The sequence below is a fragment of the Bactrocera dorsalis genome, chromosome 1 (assembly GCF_023373825.1).
Source record: "Bactrocera dorsalis isolate Fly_Bdor chromosome 1, ASM2337382v1, whole genome shotgun sequence".
In the NCBI taxonomy this organism is placed as follows: Eukaryota; Metazoa; Arthropoda; class Insecta; order Diptera; family Tephritidae; genus Bactrocera; species Bactrocera dorsalis.
In genome coordinates this window covers 8,413,030-8,438,764 of record NC_064303.1, presented here as the reverse complement: position 1 = coordinate 8,438,764, position 25,735 = coordinate 8,413,030, and the positions used below count along the sequence as shown (strand labels likewise).

Here is a 25,735-nt window from a genome sequence, read left to right as displayed (position 1 = left end):
GAAACGATGAGTGCAAATTTCAGTTCAATATCTAGAAAAATGAGGGCTAGCTTGCATAAATACAGAAAAAACGGCTAAATCGACTCAGCTAATCACATTTCAACATAAATACCTACATACATACATATGTATAGCAACTTTCACTGTATACCCTATCTAGGGTATAAAAAAAAATTGTCGCAAAATTTTAATAGATAATGCAAAAACCGGTATGATAAGAAAAATATACATACATATGTATGTATGTATGTGGCCGCATGAACTATGTGTACGTAGTAAATCTGCACCATACATGCATTCTATCGTTCTTGAGATTTGTGTCTGTCTGGCAAAGAACCTACATATCGTCACTTAAAATGCAAAACAACGTATCATCATATATATCAGTTTTACGTTTTACTACATCATATAACATATGTATATGTATCATAAACTTTTATGCTTCCGCTGTTCAATATATCCAATAACTAACCACTTTATAACCAAAACACACATTTTGCTTCAAAATGAGTGGTTTCTATTATATCGTTTTTACTTCACTTGTAAACTTATAAAAAGTGATGTTACGTTATTTTGAATTTTAGGTGTTGATATGTATGTGTATATAAGCTTAGACTACAACTATGTGTATGTAGTAAATTTGCACCAAACATGCACTCTATCGCTCTTGAGATTTGTGTCAGTGATCTGTGAATCTACACATATGCATACATACATATGTATATGCTTAGATTGATAAGGCTTCATTAAAGATTTCAGAAGTTTTAAGAGCATTATTAGGTAGTGACAGCAGCTGGTGTAACAATTAGAAATGTATGCAATAAATGTTGGTGCTGAGGGAAACGAAATTGATTTGAATAAGGAATATTCACCCACAAAGAATTCAAAGCGTTTTTTAGAAGCCGCGGAGCCTGATAAAGCAGTAACCGAGCATTTTTTAAAGGTTACAACGAAACGTGGGTGCTTTTAGTATATACTTATAATCCATATAGAGTAAAAATTTTTATTTTAGAAACTGAAGAGGCACGCGCAAAATATAAAGTACGTCGCGATGTTTCTTATGGAAAGAGCTTTAAACACAATATAAATACAGTGGATAACCAAATTGTAGACATATATTATAAGGATACGGAAAATGGTATGATACGAAGAAAGTATATATAAATTGTATTAATCTTATTTTTCATATATGTATGTATACATATTTTTATGAACACAGGCACGCCTATTTTCGTTTATATACACGGTGGCTACTGGCAAGAATTGGATAGAAGTACTTCTGGTTCTTTCGTAGAACCTTTAGTGGAACGAGGCTTTCGTGTAATTGCAGCTGATTATAATTTATGCCCATCCGTGTCACTCGCCACACTTAACGAACAATTAAAACACTTCTTTGAATGGTTATACGCATATGCAAGCGAAACAAAAGCCAGGTATCTAATAATCAAAAATTTGCTCATCTTTTTTTCACTTATAACTTGTTATATTTTTTTTCAGTAAAATATCAATAAGTGGTCATTCAGCCGGTGCCTACATGATCACGCTATTGTTTAATAGCAGCTTACTAAAATTACCATTTGCTGACAATACGGTGTCGTTTTTCTTAATCAGTGGCGTTTTTGACTTACGTGAATTATGGAATTTGCCAAGCGTTAACCCGGCGAACATATTGAACTTAGATTTAGTAAGCGCCGAAGAACTCTCACCAATTTGTTGGAAATTGGATGAAGAATTCATCGAGTTAGCGAAACAAATAAAACTACGTATTCACGTTTTAGTGGCGGAAAATGACAGTGAAACATTTAAAGGACAGTCTCTTGCATTTGCAAAGAAATTGAGAGATACTGGTCTAGAAATCGAATTTAAAATATTTGAGGGCTATGATCATTTTGATATAATAGAAAATGTGCCTGTCAAAGGATCTGAGATAAATACATACTTATTAAAAAATTTAGTGTAGTAAATAACTGAGATCGAAGTATAATAGACAATTCCAGAATAAAGAACTAAATCAAATTAAAAGCTAGTGCAAGCAACAATAAAGTAAAATTAAAGAAATTGAACTATAAAAATGTTTACTAAAATCTTGTCTTAAATATTCTACTACATTTACTTTATATTATACTGTTTACGTTATCATTCCGAATAATAGTAAAATTTGTTACTGTTGAGCTTAGAAGCGGCGTTTGAAACTGCGTTTTAATAAAAGTTGTCATTTGTGATGGCTTTGGAAACCCCAAGTTGATAATTTTTGGGCGGATATAAATCCACTTCCGTTCCGTTTACAAAAGACGGGGTTGTCGGGGAAAATGAATTGTACTCCTTCTGCAGAATATTACAATCCTGTAAACATCATTTTCATCATCTTTGCGCTGATCTTTCCGTTTTCATTCACAATTATCTAAAAACATGTAGATTACAATTCATTGAATTTAGAATAAGCTAATTTCCGAGGAAATTGCGAATTATATCGTTAATTGTTATTACAAAGATCCTCTTAGGTTAAATTTTTTATATTTAATTGATTGAAAACATATTGTGCTTAACTTTGTATAAGTGTTTTAATACATATAAGAATATGCATATACTGCAAAATAAAATTAATATACATCCTGTATTAAAATGTGCCGTGATTGTGAATAGCGAATTTGATTTGACACTACATTGACATTGTTTTTTGTTACACGTCATTTGGGACCAAATTATATTAAACACCGAAAAATAATAAATTTTCATTTATATTCAAAACAATTAATACCACAATGAGTAAAGCAGTGCAAAACGAAGAAGACACCAATTCTACATTATTTTACGCGCGAAATGAATACTATATTGGAAATTTCATGGGCTCTATTAACTTTGTGCTTCCCGAACAAGGTACTGCCACTACGGAGCTACTCTCTTATATGTACCTCTCGTACTTGGCTATCGATTCTGGCCGTCTCATTGCAACCGATATAAAGGAGAATAATAACACTGCTTTGCTAGCATTACGTTATGTGAATGAAGCCTTTGAACAGCCTGCAAAAATTGAAAGTATACTTGAGAAGCTAACTGATAAAGTTGCTAGCGAAGAGGATGAAACTAATATTTGGCACATCGCCACCGCAATTGTCTATTGTTATGATGGACAATTTGAAAATGCCTTAAAAATTTTGCATGGTTCAACAAATCTCGAGTCAATGGCTTTATCTGTACAATGTTTATTGAGATTGAATCGTATTGATTTGGCAAAGCAATTGGTTGCTAAAATGCAAGAAATCTCAGATGATGCCACCTTAACACAGCTGGCGCAAGCATGGATAGCACTAAGCCTTGGTACCGAACAAATGCAAGATGCATTCCATATTTTTCAAGAATTTTGTGAAAAACACAATCCTACACCATTGCTTCTAAATGGCCAGGCAGTCGTCCATTTGGGTTTAGAACGGTATGAAGAAGCGGAAGCTGTTTTACGTGATGCTTTGACTAAAAAACACAATGATTACGATACACTAATCAACATGATGGTGCTCGCCCATTTGACTGGAAAGTCGCATGAAACAATTGCTCGCTATTGGGAACAATTGAAACAATTTCATCCGAAAAGTGAATTTGTTGCCGATTTAGAAAAGAAGTCAACGGAATTCGATAAGCTTTGTTTACAGTATTCATTGAGTGGTGACGAAGCTGTGCAAGCATAAAATTATTAAACTTAAAATAAACTATTACTCTAATCATACTTGTATACATTTCAAATAAAAAATAAAATAATAACCATTTTAGATGAATTCACATTTTTACTCTTTGATTTGAGGTATATTATATGTCTGCTTGCTAAATTTATATATTTTGTGGATTAAAGTGTAAAATATATGTAGGAATATATAATATCCAATGCTAATAGCTGAAAATAAGGAATAAAAAAGTACGTTAGTAATGAAGGAAGAATTTAAAAATGTGATGTAGGTACACACTTTTGCTTAAAACCATATTTTTTCCTTTCATAGAACAGATCTGTTTTGGAGCTTCCAAGATTTACAATTTTGGGACAACCATCGCGCTATAAAAATTGTTATTGTATTGCATGTTAAATATCATGTACGTATGAACACTTACGTCTTTTTCCTGTATTGTGCACTCTTTACAATAGTAAGCATCGGAAACACCTGGTCCGCCACAAATAACACAACGCCCCTGATAAGATCCGTAATTACATTCATCGCAAATACGTACTAATGTGCATGGTCGAACATAGGAATCACAAATAACACATTTGCCATCACATTTTTCGCACAATCGGCCGATAGCTACATATTTAAATAAACATTACAAAACTTAAAATCGTAAAAAATTTAAAACTTACCAACTCCAGGTTGCTTACGACAAAAGATTAAATCTGGATGATGTTTAGCCATTGATTTAATTTAATTTTAATATTAAATCTATTATATTTGTTTACCTTCACCGGTTGGAATTGAGTATATTATAAAAAGGTTGCAAGTTGCTACAAAACTTGCTAGTGAAACGATTGTGAATGGAACACAAAAGAAGGCGTATTTATTCCGTTACATTCTCCTCAGGAAACGTTTATATTTTTATATAATGATTTATTTTGAATGAATAATTAACATTGCAAGCGATAACTTTCTTCCATTAACTTCAAGGCAAAGATTAGTTAACACTAGTAAAACTATATATCCGTATATATTAATATTTCGATTTCTTATCTAATCAAAAAATTATTTCGAACAAGTCAGTTCTTACAACAACGATTACTCGTCTACACATATGTATATCCACCTTAAAATTTTTCCTGCGGAACAGGCATTTATTTAAATTCATTCACTACTTAAAGCCATATACATAACTTTTGTTCAGTAAGTAAGCAAGTAAGTATTTATATCAAATAGGAAAATGTTTAATTATATGTGTTTGAATAAAACGATTTGAAATCCACTCATACAAGTTTCAAATCTATAATTTGTTTTTGTTTTCACCTATAGTATCACAATTTGAAAGTTTACTATATAAACTAATAATACTTTTGTGATCAAAAATAAAGCTATATTTTTGCTTTTGCTTTAAATAATCATATAGTAAAATTATAGGTAGTAACGCAGATTATTTATTTTATATTGTGCACTTACAATATTAAAATATTGCAAAAGTATGTAAGCGGCTCACACATACTTCATCCTTTCAGATGCTACTTTCGATCAATACTTCACACTCGTGATAACTAAAAAGTTGAAAATAAGTAATTTATCCGCGTTATAAACAACGGTTCATATAATATTTTCTTTAGTCATATTTAGAGGAATTAGCACCCAGTATAGAACGAATTGAACTGGTTGGTGAGCCACTGTCAGTGACCGTCTCCAAACCATTACCGCCCTTATAAGGCCGTGATAAGCAATTGTTGATAAATGAACATACGCAATGGATGTACTGTGACGGATATTTTGTATAAATTTTTACATGTTCGGCATCTTCGAAACATGCAGCTGATACATCCACACCACGCTCTTGTCGTATTTTAATGAATTTTTCAATGTCCTACATAAAAAAATTTGTATAAAATTTTTATTTTCAGATTCTTGCGAAATACGTACCTGATAGGGAATCACTACGTCTCCCTTCGAGTACACAAACAATTGTGGAAATTGTGTGGCCTCGTTTTTCAAATCGCTAAAGGGATTTGTTTGTACCGGTTCAGATTTGAAAAACAAACTTTTAAAAGCGGCAAACGTTTCCTAGTAAATATTATATTTTATGAATCGTTATAGCATAATATTTGCGGTTATTTAAACTATAAAAATATCTCTTGCGCTATTTTTTAGCATACTCACCTCAACAAACCACATAATGCTTAAAGTCAAAGTTATAATTAGTGCTGTTACAGAATAGCATTTCTTCCGCTCTTTTCCATAAATTGCTGTCACAGCACGATATAAACCCAAAATGCGACGCTCACCAGGTGCAGAATCAAAAATCATGCCACGTATTTGTATGGGCGTCTTATGTTTACGCATTGCTAACGATATGTGTTGATACAGGTAAGCGCCGCCATTCGAAAAAATATGAACAATCACCGGATGTGAATCGAAATTCATGTCATACATTAGTTTTAGTATTTTTTCACCAATAGGAATCATTGCGGTGCGTTTCCAAAAGAGCGTATCCACAGGAGCCGTATAACGAACGGTAATTAAGCTGGAAGGAAATTCATTTTGTAAATGAAATAAAATAAAACTCGAAAGGTAAGCCAAATAAAATTATGCCAATTAATAAATTGGCACCAATAAAATAAATTGATGTAATTATTATGTACTGTATATTTACATATACGGGTCGGGAGCGAAGTGCGAAATGGACGCAAATCAATAATTGCATATCATTTTGTTACTTGCAATTATACTCCGGCAGACTTCTCAGCGGTCAATACCAATTAAAAAAATTTTTAGATTCCCATCAACGTTTCTTCAGTATTGCTTTACCTGATCATTATCAAGTAATCATATAGGTACACTTGTATGTACAAAAGTACTCGAGTACATGAGACCTCAACAAAAAATACACATATGGTAAAAAGAAATAAAATATATCCTCTGTATATCATCTGTATAAAGACGTTTTCACATTTTTAAAGAATCACTTACCCACGGTCTTCATATATCTTCGAATATTTCATTAGGTAACGATCCTGGCAGCCGGCCCAACCGAGCAACATGACAATAGGAACATTTGAATCATTGTATACAAATACAAAATCCGAATCGCCCGTATCCATTGCATCGCTGCGATAATTTGGTGTGGGAAATTTGATGAAATACTCCAAATTATCCTCATTCTGTATAGCGTCACTATATTGTTGTTGTTGCCGTTGAGCCACCTGCATTGTGCGCTTCGGTGAAGCATTTTCTTCACGTTGTGATTGCTGTTGATTTTGAGATTTATATTGATTTGCGGGCATAATGCGTTTATTCGGTGCAGCAGAATCCAGACGTCGGATAGTGGATGCACCTCCCTTTTGCTTGGCATCTTCAATGGGTGGTATTGTGGCGTTTGTTGAGGCAGCAGTGGCAGCGGCGGCTGCCGGCACACCATACGGATGATTAAAAGAATTTGGTGCGGCCATGCTCGTTTCTTAAATAGATGAATTTCTAATAACTTTTAAGTTCACTGTAATTCGGTTGATAAATTGCTTTGGAATTTTCTTTTTGGCAAGAGACCACAAATTTTCGTACTTTATTTTTCAGTTGCAATATATATTTTGCAGTAAGTACTGAAAGGAACAAAAAAAAAGAAAGTTTGGAAATTAAAAGTTTTATTTTTGACATAAAAAACATTTATGTACATATGTATTTAAATTTTATGTACTATGCATAAATAAAACTAGTTTGCACTATATTGATAGAAATATTAGTAAAAACGTACGCTTTAGTTATATTTTCATTTAGTTGTCATATACAAATATTTTTGCCCACTTGAACTTTTAGCTTTAGGATTATTTAAATATTTCTACTCAAAATTAGTAACATTGAAACGAAATGATATTGCTTAAACGACTTTTTTATTGATTTTAATTATATGTGCGTGTTTTGAAATTGAAGTTACGTTTTTATTTACGTTTATAGCAGAACGTGTATCGTTTTTCCTTTTGTAAATCAATTATTAGGCAATCATTCGATTTCCAGGTAATTTCGATTTTCCGCAGTTTTGTTGCAATTTCGCATAGTCTACTTTTAGGAGGCAGCAAACACAAATTCGCAGTTGCTAAATTTATATTTCCCGTTAGTTCTGTATCCTTGGATACTTCTTTTTAATTTTAATAAATTTTCTTCGAAATATCCTCGCATTAACTTAACCTTACACTTTCGCCGCAAATATTAAATATTCACTAAACGTCTGCATCAATTTAGTCGTCCTGCAAGTGTATGTGAATAATCTTGACCTTCTTACTGTCAAACTTCTTCACCCCTTTCAACGCCCACATCCCATTAGAAAGCCGACAATTATTGCTGCCACAATCACCACATACAATAAATAACTTTCAGGGCAGAGGTGAAATTATTTATTTTTCCTAATTAACTTTTGTATTTACTTTTTTAATGCTCAATTAACAACGTTCATTAGCACACATACTTATTTATTTTTATATAACCTATAATTATTGATAAATCTACATGAGTATATACACTTTGATTTAGATTTAACATATGTGTGTGTGAATAAGATATCCTAAAACCGCTACCAATAATCAAATTATTAACTTGCTTACGTGGTTTTGGACAAAATTCCTGTCACCATTATCACCAAGGTAGCAGTGTAACTGTGAATCAGAAATGCGTTGACTGTGGCGACACCTAACCATATTGAAATAAAACAATTAGACCAACAACAACTCCAATCATGTTTTCTGAATTCGTCATATGGAGGCATATGTAAATAGCGAAACATAAATTATTGCACATGCGCCAAACATAGTAATCCATTGAAGTTTCCATGACATTCGTAAAACTTACCAAGGGAAAAATAAGCTTTGGTTGGGCTATATACACACATATACTCACTTAGTTCTTGTGATAACAAACATAGTAGTATATATTAACATTCCACGCGGAAAACAAACTTAAAATGTTGTAGTTATCCCTTCTAAAGCAGCTACTAACTAACATAGACTTTTGCAATATCGTTTTCCGCGATATTTGTTATAAAAAAATCTTATGAGAATTTTACTAAATTTAACGCATGTTAATAAACTATTACTTTTATATTTAGAAATCATTTTATATAATTTTTATTACTTTAGATACCTCTTAAAGTGTAAATCCATAAATATACAATAACACGAATAAGCGTTTGCATTCACCATTTAATATTAAGTGCAGTATTCATTTTTTCCACTGCATGGTAGCTGGTGTGCAATAACATTTTCGCCTTGTCAGTGTGTGCTCCATCGAAGAATTTATTGTAAATTTGCCTTGTATCTTCATTTTCTGGTTTAGATTTCGGCAACTGTTTGTAAAGTTCTTCTAACTGTTGATTCAATTCATGTATTGGAACGCCTGTGGGTGGTCGCACTTGCGCACCGCCATTAATACAACCTAAAATGAAAATAATATTCATAAAAAAATTTAAAATAAGCACATTAAATAAATGATTCTTACCAGAAGGACAGGCCATGACCTCGACGAAATCGTATGGCGCTTTTCCTCGTTTAAGTTTTTGTACCAAATTTTGTATGTTGCGAAAACCATTAGCAATGGCAAATTTAAGTACTACCTGACCATCATGTTGTAAGGTAATTTCACGAAAATCTGGATTTCTGATATTTAAAAACAAAAAAAACTTAACGTATACACTAATTTGTGACATAAATTTAATAACATACCTCAAGTTTTTATACTCCAGTACCTCCACATTTTCATCAAAGAGTTCTTTCGCAGCATATTTAAAGACGTGATCTGAATATCCCCCTGAAGTGGAAAATTCGTGCGCCCATACTGAAGCTTCTGGCGTCCCAGAGTGCCATGGCCAGTCAATTTCTGATGGTGTATATGTATGCAATGGCGTATCAGCACTTATAAGCATTTGCTCAATTTCAACTGAAAAACAAAATCAAAAATATTAATATGTGCAAGTTTTTTTTAATATGTACATTGTAAGATATAAAAATGAAATTTCATTCAAATCGTCCAAATGTAGTAAATCAAAGCATTTTTACTAATATTTATGTGTTATATTTCATTTACTTACTTGACGTAATAACGCAATCAACATCACGCGAGTTGTTTGCATCACTGTAGAAGTCCTCGCGTGAAGCTTCCAACTTCTTGTCATAACATGGCATTACTGTTACATGATATATTCGCTCTGCCGCACAATCTAATTTTCTTGCTAACCATTGTTTCACCAGCACACCCATAATTTGCTGCGGCGAACGTGTGGTGGCAATATAAGGCAAAATGAAATTACCATGCGTTTTCTCTGCATAACAAACCCAACCCGGGCAAGAAGATGAAAGCATTGGCATTGGTGTTACGCCGGCTGCGTCCCCACTTTTAGAATCACGAAAACGCTCAACGAATTCATTACGACATTCAAGCAATGCTAGATCGTCAGCAATTTTTGTGTTCAGCACATAATCCGCACCCAGCGAGCGAAAATAGCCACTTAAGTGTTTGGCGGCCTCCTCTGGCTTTAAGTTGTAACGTTGCGCTAAACTAATTACAGGCTGTGGTGAAATTGTGACAACAATGGTACGCACTCCTTCGCTAGCATTTTGGGTTTTTAATGCTTTATTTTCCTGGAGCACTCTTAATAGTTCCTCTTGACTTTGTTGGGTAATAAGTACACCTTCGGCTGATGTGATACAACCAGAGCAAGCGAGACAGTCCTGCAGTGTTATTTCTACTTTTTGCAGTTTTTGCTTGCCGGTCTGTAGCATACAAAATATTTAGATAAAATAATAAAAAAAATATGTACATATATACCTCTGTTTCTTCATAATAACCATCGCCCTGTATGGTAATTTTAGCACCAGTTTTCGACTTGGTCTTTTCTATGGGAACCGGCTTGACACATTCCTGTTATTTGTTATATTTGTCATGATTTTTTTTTAATAAGGAAATGTTAATTAAATATTCTTGCCTGTGAAGGAGTAATGAAATCGTCCAGATCAGTTAATTGTAGTGCTCCACTGAAACGCGACATCCTTTCACTTTGTTTATCTGTAGACAGTCGGAAGTTACAGCAAATTACCTAGCTCTTATTACCAGCTGTTTTCCATATGACCAACAGGGTGGCCAGAGCTGTTATTGCACGCATATGTATGCGTAAAATACGTTAATAAAAATTATGAAAAAATAAAAAGAATTTAATTTTAATACTTAAAAAATATAACATACAAAATCAGTTAATAAAATAAAATCACTCTATATTCTTTAATAATTTCGTTTCATATTTTTTTAAAATCACTCAAACTATTACAGTTCTGCAGGCACTGGACAAACTATTTACACATACACTACACACGCACGTAAGTAGTCTATTAAGTTTGTAACTAGAATAGCATATCACTTGAAAACACTCGTAAACCACCATAAAAATGACGACAGGTTCTTTGAGGCAGAGAAACAATGGAAATAAGCAAAAGGTGTATCAAAATGTTAGCCCTACCACGAATGGTGCCACTACAAATCTTCAGAGTAAACTGTAAGTTTTTATTTAATTTGTTAGTATATTAAAATATTTATTGATTTTTCACTATGAACAATATTAGAGCAAATATTAGTGCTGAACTGCAGCATGCGACTCAGGCTTCAACACATCGTTTATGGACTCGGGCAGTGATAGCAGCCTCTGTGATGATTGTTGTTTATTTTTATTCGCAGCAACATAACAGCAACGAAACAAAATTTGCCTTAATTAAAGAGAAACTGCCATTACGGATACAGAAATTTGAATGTTCAAAAAGCTACAAAGCGGAGATACGTCGATTTCCCAACTGCGTACCAAAGAAGTGTGGTCGTTTTGTCAGTGATCAGCTTGTAGAGGAAGATGAAGTTGATAAGCTCTTAAATCTGGCGCGTACCATATTGTCTATGGCGGGCTCATCTGGAGGTGCTTCCATTTTAAACTTACACACTGGGGCTCTTTCATATAAGGAACAATTTGTTAATGCGTACCGGGTGCCAAAAGTAGTAGCCGAATTAAAAGAGCACCACTTAACGGTATATAATGTAAGTATATACTATAACTCTTAATATGGCATTAACATAAGTATTTTTTAGACTGTCAAAAACAAAATTAAAAAAGCTATAGCAGAACAATTTGGAATACCTGCCGAAAGTCTTTATCTAACGGATCCCACGTTTTTTTCACGACTAACAAACGCAACCGCTAGAACAATGAATGATGAATATTGGCATGAACATGTAGATAAGGCAAGTTAATAAGTTTAAAGTATAGATAAGGCAAGTTACTAAGAAAACGCCAAGAGATTTCCATTTTTTTGTTTTTTTTTTTGCAGGATACTTATGAATCTTTTCACTATACGTCATTACTTTATTTGAACACATATCAAAAAGATTATAAAGGAGGTCGTTTCATTTTCATTGATGGCAGCAATGGAAATCTCACCAAGTCAGCAATTGAACCGAAAAAAGCTCGAGTTAGCGCATTTACTTCGGGTGCTGAAAATTTACATCACGTTGAACAAGTTACCGAAGGAGAAAGGTATTTTCTGGTATTTTTGTCTTTTAATCACTTTTTAAATACTTTTTCTATTTATTTTTTGTATATACCAGATATGCTATTACCATTTCATTTACTTGTGATCCCGATCGGGCGATATCCGACCTCCACATAAAGACACCCAATTTATAAAATTAAAGTATTAAACTAAAAAAATGAAAATGTAGACAATGTTACAAATTGGAATTACACATACATATTAACTAGTAAAATGCTCTGGAAACACAAGAATGCGCAACAACTTATACCACCCTAAAAATTATTTACTATAGTTTTGAATTTAAATGAATTCCAATTATTAAAAGTTTGAAGGTTGTTATTGTTTAATTTTCTGTAGAATTTTACAAATAAACCCTAATAGTAATATCTAATAGATGCTTAATCAATTTAATGTAATTGAAAACTTTTGAATTTGTCGAAATTATAGAAACCAGCACGCACTTGACGTCCACCAAAGAAACGTCCATTCAAATCAACAACCGCTGTTAAACAAGAATTTTGATTTAAGGTATATGTTTAGTAATTAAGAATTTATTTAATAAAATATTATGTTTACCTTTAATGGCGCTTTCGATTCGTTTAAATTCGACGAATATTTTCACTGCTTCTTCTGGTGTCGTGCCAAATGCCTCGTGTATTATAACATTTGCTACATCGCCATATTTAGTATTACATTCGTCTTTAACTTCAGGTTCCAAATCTTCATCAACATCTCCTGGACCGACCATATTCTACAATTAAGAGAGAAATTAAAACTATTTTCTTAGAAAAATTTCATAGAAATTACTCGTAATAAAACCACTTTGCTGGGCTCTTTCATGATTTCCGTAATGCTAGGTTCAGATGGTGGGACTTCAGCCACGGCTTGTGCTAAAGTTAGGGAGGGCGTATTTGGGGCGGGTGTTGCTGGTGGTGCCATGCTTGCAGGTGGACTGTTAGGGGCTGGTGGTGGTGGCAAAAACACATCCTTCTCATGTATTATGCGACCACCACGCTTTGAAGTCTTTTCCACCTGCAAGGCCATGGACATACCCTGCTCCTGTTTGCCCAGTCCCTGACCATCTTTAAAGCCGTATTTTGCCATAATTTTTGCAGCAACAGAGCTTGCGGAGTAGGGTATGGTTACGTTTGAAGAGCCATCGCCGTTTTCGTTGTTTATAGAAATTTCTTGCAGCGAAGGTGGTGGCGCAATTGCAGCACCACCTTTACTGGACACAGATCCTTGAGGGGGTGGACTGTAACTCTCTTCTTCAGTTTGACGTTGACCAAAGCCGGAAAACTTAACTGGCGGTGATGAATCTCGTGCGCTATTTCGGCCGCGACCACGTTTTCGTTCACTACCTCGTCCACTGCCTGTACTACTACTTCCTTTATGATCTTTCTCTTTATTTTGGTTTTTGTCCTTTAATTTTTCATATTCATTCGGCCACGCTGGGTCATATTCATCTACAAAATCCCAACAATCATCTGATTTTGCATTTTCAATTACTGGCTCCAAAGGTTTGGCGGTAATGACTGGTTTAGGCGTCATTTGAGGTGTTTCTATTTTCGTGTTGTTCAAATGGTTTGCTTCAGCTTCTGCTGCGACTTTCTTTGCTCGCAAATTGACCACTGGTGTCATCAGCTGCTTGATATTAATACATTTTAATAATATTAAAAAAGGACACTATATAGATATGCAAAGTTTACCGGTTTTTTGGGTGGCTCTTTTGGTCCTTGTGCCTTCTTAATGGCCAATTGTGTTTGCAACATTTTGATACCCGATGACCAGCCATCAATTTGGCTGGCCCGCGGTTTGGTGTCAATATCATCGTACAAATCCATTATTATTATTAACTTTATTAATAAATTACATATGACACAAAATCCAATAAGTTAACTGAAGAAAATATACCTCCTATTGACTAAAGTTGACATTTCTGTTTATAGGGTAAAGACAAAAATTTGGTAACCCGTTCACGGCATAGTTGCATTTTTTTTAAATAAAAAATTAAAATGGACTATTTATGCCTTGCTTTGATGCGTCATATTATTAGTGTTATTAGAAATAAAATAGCATAATATGTACTGAAAAAAATTTAATATTTGAGATTTCGTATAAAAGTAGTTTTATTTGGTTTTTTGTTAGCATTTGAAAATAATCAACTATTAAAATAATTGTTTATACATGTCGTTGTCAAGTTAATATGCTATGTTAATATTAAAATGAAATCATTATAAATCAAGCATACATGTATTGACATATGTTCCCGAGAGATGAACTATCAAAAAATTTCATAAAATACCTAATATTAATTGATGCAGCCCTGTGTACGAAAAAAGGCGAGAAATCGCCATCTTGGAAATTAGACAAAAAGCACTGGAAGAAGAAGAAAAATCGAAACAATTGACAGCGCCAGCGAGCAGAAAATCGCGACAAAAATTTAGTTATTTCTTACAATTAGCTAAAATTCCGTCATCAAAAACATTTCCAAGCAGACAAAATCGAATTGGCAAACGCGCTAACTGAAAATTGTGTAAAAACAGCTTAAAACTGGAGCAACAGAAAAAGCGAAAAAAAGTTGAAGAAGCAGCTCTTAAAAGCAGAAAAGAAAAAATTGCGAAGGCGACGAGTAGGAAAAAGTTTCGTTTTCCCTTTTGCGTTGCTCTTGCCGTTGCGTTTTCCGCCAGCCGAAAAGAAATTATCATTTGCAAGTGTTTGGAAATAAACGCATTGCAAACAATATTAAGTTAGCCCACAACGTGCTTATTTTTTATCCCTAGTATAGTGTGAAACACTTTTATTAACGGTACTGGATTTTCACTTGTGTTATTGGAACGCCAATCGGAAGAAGGGGAGAACGACGGTATTCACTCGTTTCATATACTGCTGCCAATCAATCTGTCAAAGCCTCCATCCCTTTTAAAGCATCGTACGTTAAGTGATACATTCGTTCATACATTCATAATTATTAATCTTCTTATGGGTACGATTAGAAAACTGCATTAATTGCAGTACTACCGTTGTGGGATCGCTGTAATAGCATCGCAAATAGTAACTTGATTCTCAACATCTTATGCGGTCAATTCCATTCCAAAAACTCCAGCGAATACAACATTAAAACTGGCTAAGAGGTTACAACAAAATCGGCTTAACCAGTTGTTAATCACATGCGACTTATTCGAAGATAATCATTTAAAAGGAAACAATCATAACATACTTCACATTACTGTGTGTTTCAACTGGGAAGTTTATCCGTAGCTTAACATAATTTGGGTTCTATTGGACTATGTCTGAGCATTTGCATCGTCGAATACAAACACACACATAGCCATGGCTGCGACGAGAAAGTTGCAAGGTGAGCAATCATCACTATCAGTTACGAGGTATTAACATGTAAATATGAGTATCAGCTGATTTTCTTAGCATATCTATTATGAAAAGTCTTGAAATATTACGGTGCATTTTAAGCACACATATTTGTATATGAAAGCTAGGCGAAAATTAAAAATTATTTTTGTTTCATATTCATTTAGTATTCCCTAGTGTTCAAAAAACAAATTCTCTCCAAAATGATAAAGCTTATATTCTCGCATATTAAATTATATGATGATAATTAATTTCCCTTAACCGCAAGAAAAAGCATTTTGTGCTGTTTATTCCTAACGGTTTCCTGCAAGTGACACATATTTTATAGCTTATGATAAATGAAATATGTATATAAGTTTTGAGAAATGATTTTAACTAAATATAGAGGTAAAATTAAGAATCGTGAATGATACAAACATCAAAAATAAAGCATAACATAAGGCTATGACACTTGCTATGCATACTCAGTTTCATTGCAATATATTTAATATTATCTAATACAGAGGAAAATATTCCCACAGTGAATAGCTGTGGCTTTTTTTGATTCCTTCGGTGATACCATTTATATGTAATGTACAACAGCCCGATGACTTAAAGTTCCCATATGTTAAATATGAATTTCATTTATAAGATATTTTTTTATTGGAATTTTGACTTTTGTGGTCAGAACATTTGACATTTGAACAGAGGAGAGAACTACATTTCCTTAAATAATAGCAATTAATATATGTTAATTTGATTAATATAAGAATTAGTAACTGCGATTAGTAGAGTCTTCATAAGTTGATTAATATACACATATTTACATACATATAAGACTATAAAAAGTAAGTTCGTTGAATACCTTTTGGTAGATCATATTTATTTTGTTTATATTTTAAAGGTTAGTTTGTTATAATGGCATTTTTTGTTTGTTGTCATTTCTTATGATTTTGGTTTTTTTATTATCAGTTTGCTGGATGCAGTGAAAACAGAAATAATAATTATCTCTATTTCTCATAAAAGATATTGTCAAACAAATGTTTGTATTATTTCTATGAAAAGTGTGTGTTCTTATCGTCTTTTAAATTGTTGGAAAAATTGGGTCATTGCAATGAATGTGCCATGACATTAATATTACATATGATGGTATACACATACATACATACATACATATATTCGTTGAATGAATACTTAGTGCATGCGCACGGATTGAAATGTTATAATTCGCTTTAAATATTGCAAGGAATTTTCCCTATCAGCAGAATATCTAATAATATTTGCCGAATTATTAAAAAGAAAACATAAAATGTTTTACTTATATAAAAAGTTTCAATGAAATATGAGCGAAATTACATTTCCTTTTGTTTGTTAATACAAAAGATTATGTATTGTAACCGACAAACATATCTTTACATTAATCAGCACTTGTAGTATATGCAGCAATCAATGCTGCATTACTGAACAAGTAATTACTCCATTGCGAGCCGATGGACAACTCAAAATAAAGAAACACGTATTCACTGCAAAGTTGACAACAGCGTTGATACAATTTAACCACCCACTCGCCACCCAACAGACCCCACTTGGCATATAAACAAACGAGTAGTTAGCTACCCGTCTCACGTGCGCACTCGTATATTTTTATTTCTGCTCGTTCAACCCTTGACTCTGGAAGCATACGTGACCAGTGGGCAATGTAAACCGCTACTCTACCACAATAATGTACGCACTGTAGATAACATGCCACATAGAAACTCTCTCAAATATTTTGATTAAATTTTTGTTGAAATAAATTTTGATTACTTTAATTCGCTAGGCACTACACTTATAGGTAACGCATATTACTTAAATTATTATAATTTGTTTTCCAGGTGAAATAGACAGATGTCTGAAAAAAGTTGCGGAAGGGGTGGAAACATTCGAGGATATATGGAAAAAAGTGCATAATGCTACAAACAGTAATCAGAAGGTATGCCGCTTGTAATTTGTGATGCACTTATAAAACAGTTTTATATGTATAGGTTAATACTTAACTTTGTATGGGTTCAGTATTTTTAAATTTGTAAACTTATCAATTGTTTTAGTACCTCAGCTATAAATTAATTTAATTTTGCAGAACTAAATTGTGTGTGTTTTTTCGTTTAAAGAATACCACATGTTATAAGTTGTTTTGTAGCTAGGAAAAAAATATTTTTATGATATTAATTTAATAAACATTTATAATGGACATTACAAGTATATAATTTATTTTAAGGAAAAGTATGAAGCAGATCTTAAAAAAGAAATCAAGAAGTTGCAAAGGCTTCGAGATCAAATTAAATCATGGATTGCATCTGGGGAGATTAAAGATAAAAGCCAGCTGCTGGAGAATAGGCGTCTCATTGAAACGGTAAGCATAGCTTTAGATTCTTATAACCAGGGTTGCGAATTCTTCAATTAAAAAAATTTAGATTATAAATCAGATTTTTAATTTTAATTCGATTTTGGGATTAAAAATTAAATTTCAAAATCAAAATTCATTAAATTCAAAAAAATTAAATACGAATAAAAAAATGAAATACATATTTTTAACTGAAATACTATAAATGAAAGCAATTAGACAAAAAGAATAAAAAGAGCTAAACTATGTACATATGTATATTCATATTAAAAAAAAAAAAATAAAATCAAAAAATAGTTGAATTGGTAGAAGACGAAGAACGCAAACCCGAAATAATGAAAATTGTAAACATAATTAATTTTTTAATTAATTCAAAAATTTTATTGTTTTTTAACCCTGACATTAGCAAATGGAACGTTTCAAAATTGTAGAACGTGAAACAAAAACGAAAGCGTATTCAAAAGAGGGACTTGGCGCTGCACAAAAAACAGATCCAGCTCAACGTAAGAAAGATGAGGCGCGCAACTGGTTAACATCGTCTATTAGTTCATTGCAATTGCAAATAGACCAATATGAAAGTGAGATTGAATCGTTACTGGCGGCAAAAAAGAAGCGCCTCGACCGCGACAAACAAGATCGAATGGATGAGTTTCGCGCCAAATTGGATCGTAATAAATTCCATGTTATGAAACTGGAAACAGTGTTAAGATTACTGGATAATGACGGTGTTGAAGCAGAACAAGTAAGTAAAAACATATAAAAAAAATAATAATTTACAATTTTATGCCATATTTCACAGGTAAACAAAATTAAGGATGATGTTGAATATTACATTGAATCCTCACAAGAGCCCAATTTCGAAGAGAATGAGTTTCTTTATGATGACATTATTGGCTTGGATGATGTGGAGTTATCTGGCACAGGTAAGTTGTGTGCATGGAGGATTTTTGTGTGAATGATTATACCGTTATATAAAAGCATAGTGTTAGGTATGATGAAATGTGGCGCCATGCAAAGCATGTTTTCGCACATAGAAACGAACTTTATCGTTGTATGTGCATATGCATTAGGATTTATTATAGATAAATAAATTTTTTAATACATATTTACACTTTGAAAGTTTTTGTGCAGACGTATACTTATACATATATATATGTTTCTGCCTTTATTTTCATATTTTACTCTGAATATCATCCACATCAACGGCTTAATAATAATTATGTTCTCAATGTGATTAAAAACCACAATATCCACAAAAAAAAAAACAAAACAAAAAATATATATCCCGTAAAATGTGTTGAATGAAAATGATTTGATTTGTTGAACAACAACGTCCATCCATCGGCCATCTAACAACTCACAACAAACACACAAATTATGTTTTGGCAATGCAACCGAATTTGTGCGACAATTTGTGTGCATTTTTATATTACTACAACATATCTAACGAATAACTGTATGTCATATGTTAAATATAATATATTAATAACAATTATTAAATACACACAAAAAATAATAATAATAATAAACCAACGAAATCGATATGATTTCGTTAAACTTGTGCTGTGGATCCTGTGCTACATCAACAACAAATTGTTGTCTGAATGATGTTGAATGAATGACGGCTTTGTGGTGTTGATTGAATTTTGTACTAAAGGTGTTTCACTTGGTATTCCATCATCAGCCACTACCGACAGCAATAACAGCAACGAGACCAGCGGTTCGCCAAGCAGTATAACATCGGGGGGCAGTCCTGTGCAATCGCCAGCGCCAGCAACGGGTACACAACAACAGCAGCAAGTGCAACAACAGTCTGCGGCAACGGCAGCGGCGGCGGCGACAACGACATTGACGTCTACAATTAATACGACGGCAGCGGCGGTGACAACGGCGCAGCAGCAACAACAGCAGCAAAGTAATAACAGCAACAGCATGAATTACGCAGCGGAAGCGGCCGCGGCGGCGGCGGCAGCCACAGCAACGGCGACCAATAATACAGATGTGACAGCCAGCGATAAAAGGAACAAAAACGAGAGTAATTCTAGTAGCAAAACAAAAGTGAGTAAATATACACAAGTTGTATATCAATTCTTTTTAATTATTAAACAAACCGTATTTTCCTTTTATTCTTTAGCAACCTGTTAAACCAACGGCAGTGCGTGCAGCTAATAGCACCGGTAAATCTTCTAGCGGTACAACATCAGAAAGTTTGTTTCACTTTAATACTTGCTAATATGTAGTAGTCTGTATTCTATTAATTAATTTCATTATATTTATAGCGTCTTCAAATAAAGCAGTTAGTTCGACGCCCAATAAGAATCATAACCAACAACAACAGCAACAGCCTACAGCAGCGGCAATTGTCGCAGCATCTATGGGTGGTCAAGCAGCGCCGACGTCGGTAACCAGCACAGCAAATAGCATAGTTGGTGGTGCGCCCACATTGGCCGCCACCGTCGCCGCCATGGCTGCCGGTCATAGTCCTGCGCTGCAACAACATGCGCCAGCGCCCAGTTTGAATGCGACAAATGCAACGGCAACGGTTGGTGGTGGTGCGACAACGGTCGCAGCCGCAGTGGTGGCTAACAATGGTAGCAGTAACAGTAACAACAACATTCAAGGCCAATCTGTGATTCAAGCGACGCCAACAATTGCATTTGCGGCCGTAGCGAAAAACAACACATGTAAGTGGCAATAATTATACCAATATTTATACTCTGAACAGTGTATATTAAGTTTGCTATGCAGTTTGTTACTCCCAGAAGGAAATGTAGGAGACCCTATAAAGTTTATATGTATATAAGTGATCAGCGTAATGAGCTGAGTAATTTAGTAACGTCCATCTGTCAATATATATGCGAACTAGTTCCGTTTTATGAGATATCGATCTGAAATTTAGCACACGTCATTTTCTCTCCAAGAAACTGCTAATTTGTCGCAACCGCCGATATCGGACGACTATGACATATGTATATGTAGCTCCCATACAACTTGATCGATAGAAAAAAGTTCTTGTATAGTAAACTTTTTAATTGACAAGATATCTTTGCGAGATTTAACATGGACTATTGTCCAACGCAACGCTACAATCCCTGAGCAAATTGTTCAGATCAGAAAACTATAGTCTTTAGCTGCCATATAAATTGATCGAACAAAATCAAGTTCCTGTATGGAAAACTTTTGTATTTGACTAAGATATCTCTCCGGAATTTGGCATAGATTATTGCCCAAAGTAACGGTAAATTCTCCGAACAAATTTTTCAGATAAAACAAATAGCCTATAGCTGCCAATACAAACTGACCGAAGTTAAAACTTTTTCTTGTTTTTAATTATCCTTTCATAAATATTATTTTAGCACATCTTGAGAACGGACCTGTGCATCCGGCGACATCTTACGCGATGACGGCTCCCACGGTAGCAACCAATTCGCAGCATCAGCAACAACAACAATTATCCAATCTTCAAACGAATTCCTCACATTTACAAAACGGTTTGTTTATCTGAATATTTACCCATGCGAACATTTTCGAGTACTTAAATTGTGTTGTTCTTGTCTTGTAGCGCATAATAACACTTCCAATAACAACGCATCAAATAGTTTAGCGAACGCTGTGCAACAAGGAAGCGCAGCCGTTGCCGCAGCCGCTGCCGCTGCCGGTGTTGTGGTGAATAATGTTGGCAGTAATAATTTGGTAAACTGCATTTCTCCAAACGGTATGTCGCAAGTAATAGGAGCACAGCAGCAGCAGCAGCAACAACAACAACAACAGCAAGTTATTGGTGTAACAAATAATGGCTCGCGAGTTTCGCCGGGCCTGCTGTCGCCGAAGCATATGAATGGCATGCCTGTGTCCGCACCCAACATTAATAACAATAATAATAACAACAACAACAATAATTCGATGGATGCGATTTCATTGAAGACAATGGCTCAGGAAGCTATCAATCGGTCGGTAATCGATACCAATTCATTGACGCAAGGCCCCGGACAACAGATTGACAATAGGCAGCAGCAACAGCAACAACAACAACAGCAAGCGCCACAATCACAACAGGTCTTACAGCATTTCTCAACCGATACAACTGCCAACCAACAACAGCAACAACAACAACAGCAGCAGCAACAACAACAATCCGGCGGTTTAGCAGCAGCAGCAGTAGCCTTTGCAGCAGCAGCGGCAGCAACAAATGGACCAGCATCAGCGGGTGCGGGCCCAGTCGGTAGTGCAGTTCAAAGTGGTTTAGGCGGTATGACGAATACAGCGGTGGGTCAACCGGGCGCTGGTAATAGCGGTGTTAATGCACCAGTTGGTAGCAAGCCACTGCAACAGCAACAACAACAACAACAGCAGCCTACAAATGAAGCGCATATAACGCCGCTACTTGGCGTAGCACCGCTGGGCACATTACCGCTACATAAAGATCATCAATTACAATTCAAAATGATGGAAGCCGCTTACTATCACCTCCCGACACCAGCCGACTCGGAGAGATTGAATATATATCTGCCGCGAACGCCAGTGCCGACACCACTGCATTTTCCTCAGGTGAGTCTAAATATTGGGTTTATATATTATTTTATATTATACTAAAATTGGCTCCTTACAACAGCAACAGCTTCCACTCTACGATACCGTTGAATTTTATCAACGACTCTCAACCGAAACGCTCTTCTTTGTTTTCTATTATATGGAAGGTTCGAAGGCGCAATATTTAGCAGCGAAAGCATTGAAAAAGCAAAGCTGGCGATTTCACACAAAGTACATGATGTGGTTCCAAAGGCATGAGGAACCAAAAATTATTAACGATGATTACGAACAGGTGTGTTACATGCTTTTGTGTGCATATAAAATATTTCCTTGGAAGTGCCATCTGATCAAACTTGACCCGTACTGAGAAAAAACGCGTAATGTTTATTATCAATTTCAAAATAGTATCCTGAGGTAATACCAACATGTAAACGTTTAATCCAATTTTGCTTATACTGGTTATAAGCTTCAAATGCGTTAGCCTACAGTGCCTTCAGCGAGTTTTGATGTTTTATGCATCGGCTCATTTTTGCATCTCTTTCGATCTCTCTAGGTCTTTTAGTACGAATATAGCGTTGACACGCTTCATACCCAAAACATTAACCAAAATGTGCTGAGTTGATTCATGAGAAATTCTAATATCTTCTGTTATCTCTCTAGTGCCAACACAATGATTTTTGGTCACTGTTTCTTTAACTTTTTCTATATTTTTTTTCTATTGTACGGACTGATGCCTAATCTTTTGTAAATGTCTTAGTATTGTCATAATTAGGGCTGTGGATGACTTCAGATCTTCACTAAATCTTTGATGGCACCCAAATTTTTGTGTTGGTGTTTAATTAGAGCTTACCCAGAATACTTCTGCAACATTTTCCGTAGCAGTAATTCCACTGGAAACAAAAAGTTTCAAGCAAGCGTGATTGCAGTTTTTTCAAAAAAAAAATTATTTATTATTTTTAAAATGTTTGTTTTAATTTCAAAATTTTTTTTTTAAATTTTTAAACTTTTTTTTTTAATTTTTAAAATTTTTTTTTTAATTTTTTAAACTTTTTTTAATTTTTTAAACGTTTTTTTTAATTTTTTTAAACCTTTTTTATTTTTATTTAATTTTTTTTTTATTTAAATTTTTTTTAATTTATAAATTTTTTTTTAATTTATAAATCTTTTTTAATTTATAATTTTTTTTTTAATTTATAATTTTTTTTTTTTAATTTATAATTTTTTTTTTAATTTATAATTTTTTTTCCTAATTAATAATTTTTTTTTAATTAATATTTTTTTTTGAATTTATATTTTTTTTTTAATTTATAATTTTTTTAAATTTATAATTTTTTTTTTAATTTATAATTTTTTTTTTAATTTATAATTTTTTTTTATTTATAATTTTTTTTAATTTATATATTTTTTTTTATTTATTTTTATTTATTTATTTTTTTTTAATTTATTTATTTTTTTTTATTTATTTTTTTTTTTTTATTTATTTTTTTTTTTAATTTATTTATTTTTTTAATTTATTTTTTTTTAATTTATTTTTTTTTAATTTATTTTTATTGCGGTCGACGCGCGCAGTTTAAATGGACCAGTCCGAATCAAGTTTGATATGGCATTATAATTTGCAACAATATTTCGTATTTGAACTTTTGATATTTATTTATTTGAAAATGCTAATTCAAAGTTTTACCAATTACTCTAGGGTACGTACATCTATTTTGATTACGAGAAATGGAGTCAACGCAAAAAGGAGGGATTTACTTTTGAATACAAGTACTTAGAAGACAAGGAGTTGAATTGATCGCTGTCTGTTGTGCAGCCAATGTATAAAAGAAATTTTTGTTATAAAAAAAACATATGAATAACTTCTAAGCTACATCAGCCAACAACAGCAACAGAAACATCAGTACCACCTCTTTTAACAGCTAACAACAACAGCGAAAAATTTATCAAACTACCAACCCAACTAGAACAAGAACAAGAAGTACTGCATACGTTTGCAAAATACCTGTCAACTTTTTCCATATGTTGTTCCTTTTTTTTGAATTTGCTATGTTCACTTTTTTACTGTTTATGAGTTACGAAACGAGAAAAGAAAGCGAACAATATCAAATCTACAACATACAATCATACATCATATAAAAATAGTACATAAAACAATTTACTGAAAATTCAAAAATGCAAAGAATTATGATTTGAGAATACTTAAAATTGCGCTAGGACGTCAGTAAACAAAACAAAAAAAACGCAATTCAACATAGCAAATTACTAAACAAACATTGTATTGCGGCGAAAAATGTTACTTTAGTTTAAAATTCGCATTTAATACAGAACTTTTTTAGCATTTGCCGTCAGTTATTTCAAACACAAATAGTTATAATTGTAGCAAAACGTTAAAAAAGGAACATGAAAGGAAGCAGCTGCACCAGCCACTGCTGCCAACAAATGCCTCTACGGTTTCTGCAGCAGCTGCGCGATCGCAAACGTTGAAAATAACACACAGTAGTCCAAGAATCCAAGTAATGAGTCTCGGAAACTAATGTGCTGTCACCGCATTCATACCTCCTTACACAATTATACATAGTATATATACATACAAAAATTGAATGAGCTACCCATAAACAAAAGTTGCTACATTTCCCCCTCCTTGCCCTCCCCTACTACTATCCCTTCACACAAATTTATATAAACTTTATTTGGGCGCATTATATGCCGCCCAACTACGATTGCCTAATTTCTCTAGATCTACTTTTTAGTTTTTCCATTTTATATTCATTCATTGAACATAAAACATACATTTTGCAATTAAAGAAAAATGGAAAAACTCCCCCCAACTATACATATATGATACTTTATAAAAGATGAAAATGTTTACAAAAAAACAAACAACAAGAAAAAAATTGAAAAAATGGTAAAAAAGAGGTGAAGTTAAAAGAATATGATAACAAAAAAACTTTGAAGAACAAAAATCATCAAATGAAAAGTAAATACAAAAGAAAACAACAAAAAAAAAAGAAAATTTAAATCTTTTGAAAAGAGGATTTAAGCTAATTTTTAAAATAAAAATTTAAAATATTATTACAAAAAAATGCAATGTCTTATTTAATATTTTTTTCTTTGGCTCATGCGACATCATTGTTTACTTAACATTTTCTGTTAAATCATAATGGCGTTTCAGCACTTTAGCATTTGGTACTCTGAGTAATTTGCTTAAATAGTGGATTTTTACATTAGTAGACGCTGTTGCGAAGAAATGTTATCAA

General features: G+C 33.4%; 8 protein-coding genes across 17 annotated transcripts; 4 read left to right on the top strand and 4 right to left on the bottom strand.

The window, feature by feature from the left end:
- The first annotated feature begins 757 nt into the window (after positions 1 to 757).
- Positions 758 to 2,223, top strand: LOC105221826 (kynurenine formamidase). The gene is made up of 4 exons (XM_011198951.4): positions 758 to 956; positions 1,013 to 1,138; positions 1,220 to 1,433; positions 1,498 to 2,223. The coding sequence occupies exons 1-4, from the start codon at positions 812 to 814 to the stop codon at positions 1,958 to 1,960; spliced, it is 948 nt and encodes a 315-aa protein (XP_011197253.2). The 5' UTR covers positions 758 to 811; the 3' UTR covers positions 1,961 to 2,223.
- A 434-nt stretch (positions 2,224 to 2,657) lies between these two features.
- LOC105221824 (coatomer subunit epsilon) lies at positions 2,658 to 3,774 on the top strand. The gene has a single exon (XM_011198949.4). The coding sequence runs from the start codon at positions 2,763 to 2,765 to the stop codon at positions 3,681 to 3,683; it is 921 nt and encodes a 306-aa protein (XP_011197251.1). The 5' UTR covers positions 2,658 to 2,762; the 3' UTR covers positions 3,684 to 3,774.
- On the bottom strand, positions 3,760 to 4,506 carry LOC105221825 (PHD finger-like domain-containing protein 5A). Its single transcript, XM_011198950.4, has 4 exons — positions 4,346 to 4,506; positions 4,099 to 4,289; positions 3,957 to 4,042; positions 3,760 to 3,886 (listed from the first exon to the last, which is right to left on the bottom strand). Exons 1-4 carry the CDS (start codon positions 4,395 to 4,397, stop codon positions 3,880 to 3,882), a joined length of 336 nt encoding a protein of 111 aa, XP_011197252.1. The 5' UTR covers positions 4,398 to 4,506; the 3' UTR covers positions 3,760 to 3,879.
- Positions 4,507 to 4,657: 151 nt separating this feature from the next.
- On the bottom strand, positions 4,658 to 8,420 carry LOC105221822 (transmembrane protein 53). 5 transcript variants are annotated; one of them, XM_011198946.4, is made up of 5 exons: positions 8,264 to 8,420; positions 6,642 to 7,267; positions 5,832 to 6,195; positions 5,595 to 5,735; positions 4,658 to 5,538 (listed from the first exon to the last, which is right to left on the bottom strand). In XM_011198946.4, the coding sequence occupies exons 2-5, from the start codon at positions 7,118 to 7,120 to the stop codon at positions 5,284 to 5,286; spliced, it is 1,239 nt and encodes a 412-aa protein (XP_011197248.2). In that variant the 5' UTR covers positions 7,121 to 7,267; positions 8,264 to 8,420; the 3' UTR covers positions 4,658 to 5,283. The 5 variants fall into 5 exon arrangements, with proteins under 5 accessions (XP_011197248.2, XP_049314414.1, XP_049314410.1 ...); XM_049458457.1 differs by lacking the exon at positions 8,264 to 8,420 and adding an exon at positions 7,856 to 7,977; XM_049458453.1 differs by lacking the exon at positions 8,264 to 8,420 and adding an exon at positions 7,600 to 7,912.
- A 320-nt stretch (positions 8,421 to 8,740) lies between these two features.
- LOC105221821 (probable cytosolic Fe-S cluster assembly factor GI11683) lies at positions 8,741 to 10,916 on the bottom strand. The gene is made up of 6 exons (XM_011198944.4): positions 10,636 to 10,916; positions 10,479 to 10,571; positions 9,742 to 10,423; positions 9,377 to 9,590; positions 9,153 to 9,310; positions 8,741 to 9,089 (listed from the first exon to the last, which is right to left on the bottom strand). The coding sequence occupies exons 1-6, from the start codon at positions 10,696 to 10,698 to the stop codon at positions 8,851 to 8,853; spliced, it is 1,449 nt and encodes a 482-aa protein (XP_011197246.2). The 5' UTR covers positions 10,699 to 10,916; the 3' UTR covers positions 8,741 to 8,850.
- Positions 10,917 to 10,979: 63 nt separating this feature from the next.
- On the top strand, positions 10,980 to 12,611 carry LOC105221819 (2-oxoglutarate and iron-dependent oxygenase domain-containing protein 3). Its single transcript, XM_011198942.4, has 5 exons — positions 10,980 to 11,199; positions 11,267 to 11,726; positions 11,778 to 11,930; positions 12,017 to 12,222; positions 12,294 to 12,611. The coding sequence occupies exons 1-5, from the start codon at positions 11,093 to 11,095 to the stop codon at positions 12,370 to 12,372; spliced, it is 1,005 nt and encodes a 334-aa protein (XP_011197244.2). The 5' UTR covers positions 10,980 to 11,092; the 3' UTR covers positions 12,373 to 12,611.
- Positions 12,536 to 14,174, bottom strand: LOC105221820 (splicing factor 45). Its single transcript, XM_011198943.4, has 4 exons — positions 13,930 to 14,174; positions 13,028 to 13,864; positions 12,797 to 12,971; positions 12,536 to 12,722 (listed from the first exon to the last, which is right to left on the bottom strand). Exons 1-4 carry the CDS (start codon positions 14,062 to 14,064, stop codon positions 12,628 to 12,630), a joined length of 1,242 nt encoding a protein of 413 aa, XP_011197245.2. The 5' UTR covers positions 14,065 to 14,174; the 3' UTR covers positions 12,536 to 12,627.
- Positions 14,175 to 14,589: 415 nt separating this feature from the next.
- Positions 14,590 to 25,486, top strand: LOC105221818 (CCR4-NOT transcription complex subunit 3). 6 transcript variants are annotated; one of them, XM_011198936.4, is made up of 13 exons: positions 14,590 to 15,152; positions 15,217 to 15,578; positions 17,443 to 17,540; positions 17,826 to 17,960; positions 18,358 to 18,693; positions 18,751 to 18,874; positions 19,609 to 20,009; positions 20,086 to 20,158; positions 20,231 to 20,635; positions 21,308 to 21,442; positions 21,514 to 22,499; positions 22,564 to 22,773; positions 24,175 to 25,486. In XM_011198936.4, the coding sequence occupies exons 2-13, from the start codon at positions 15,554 to 15,556 to the stop codon at positions 24,271 to 24,273; spliced, it is 3,027 nt and encodes a 1,008-aa protein (XP_011197238.2). In that variant the 5' UTR covers positions 14,590 to 15,152; positions 15,217 to 15,553; the 3' UTR covers positions 24,274 to 25,486. The 6 variants fall into 6 exon arrangements, with proteins under 6 accessions (XP_011197238.2, XP_019844400.2, XP_019844401.2 ...); XM_019988841.3 differs by having other exon boundaries at positions 14,590 to 15,578; positions 17,832 to 17,960; XM_019988842.3 differs by having other exon boundaries at positions 14,590 to 15,578; positions 19,636 to 20,009.
- Positions 25,487 to 25,735: the final 249 nt, after the last annotated feature.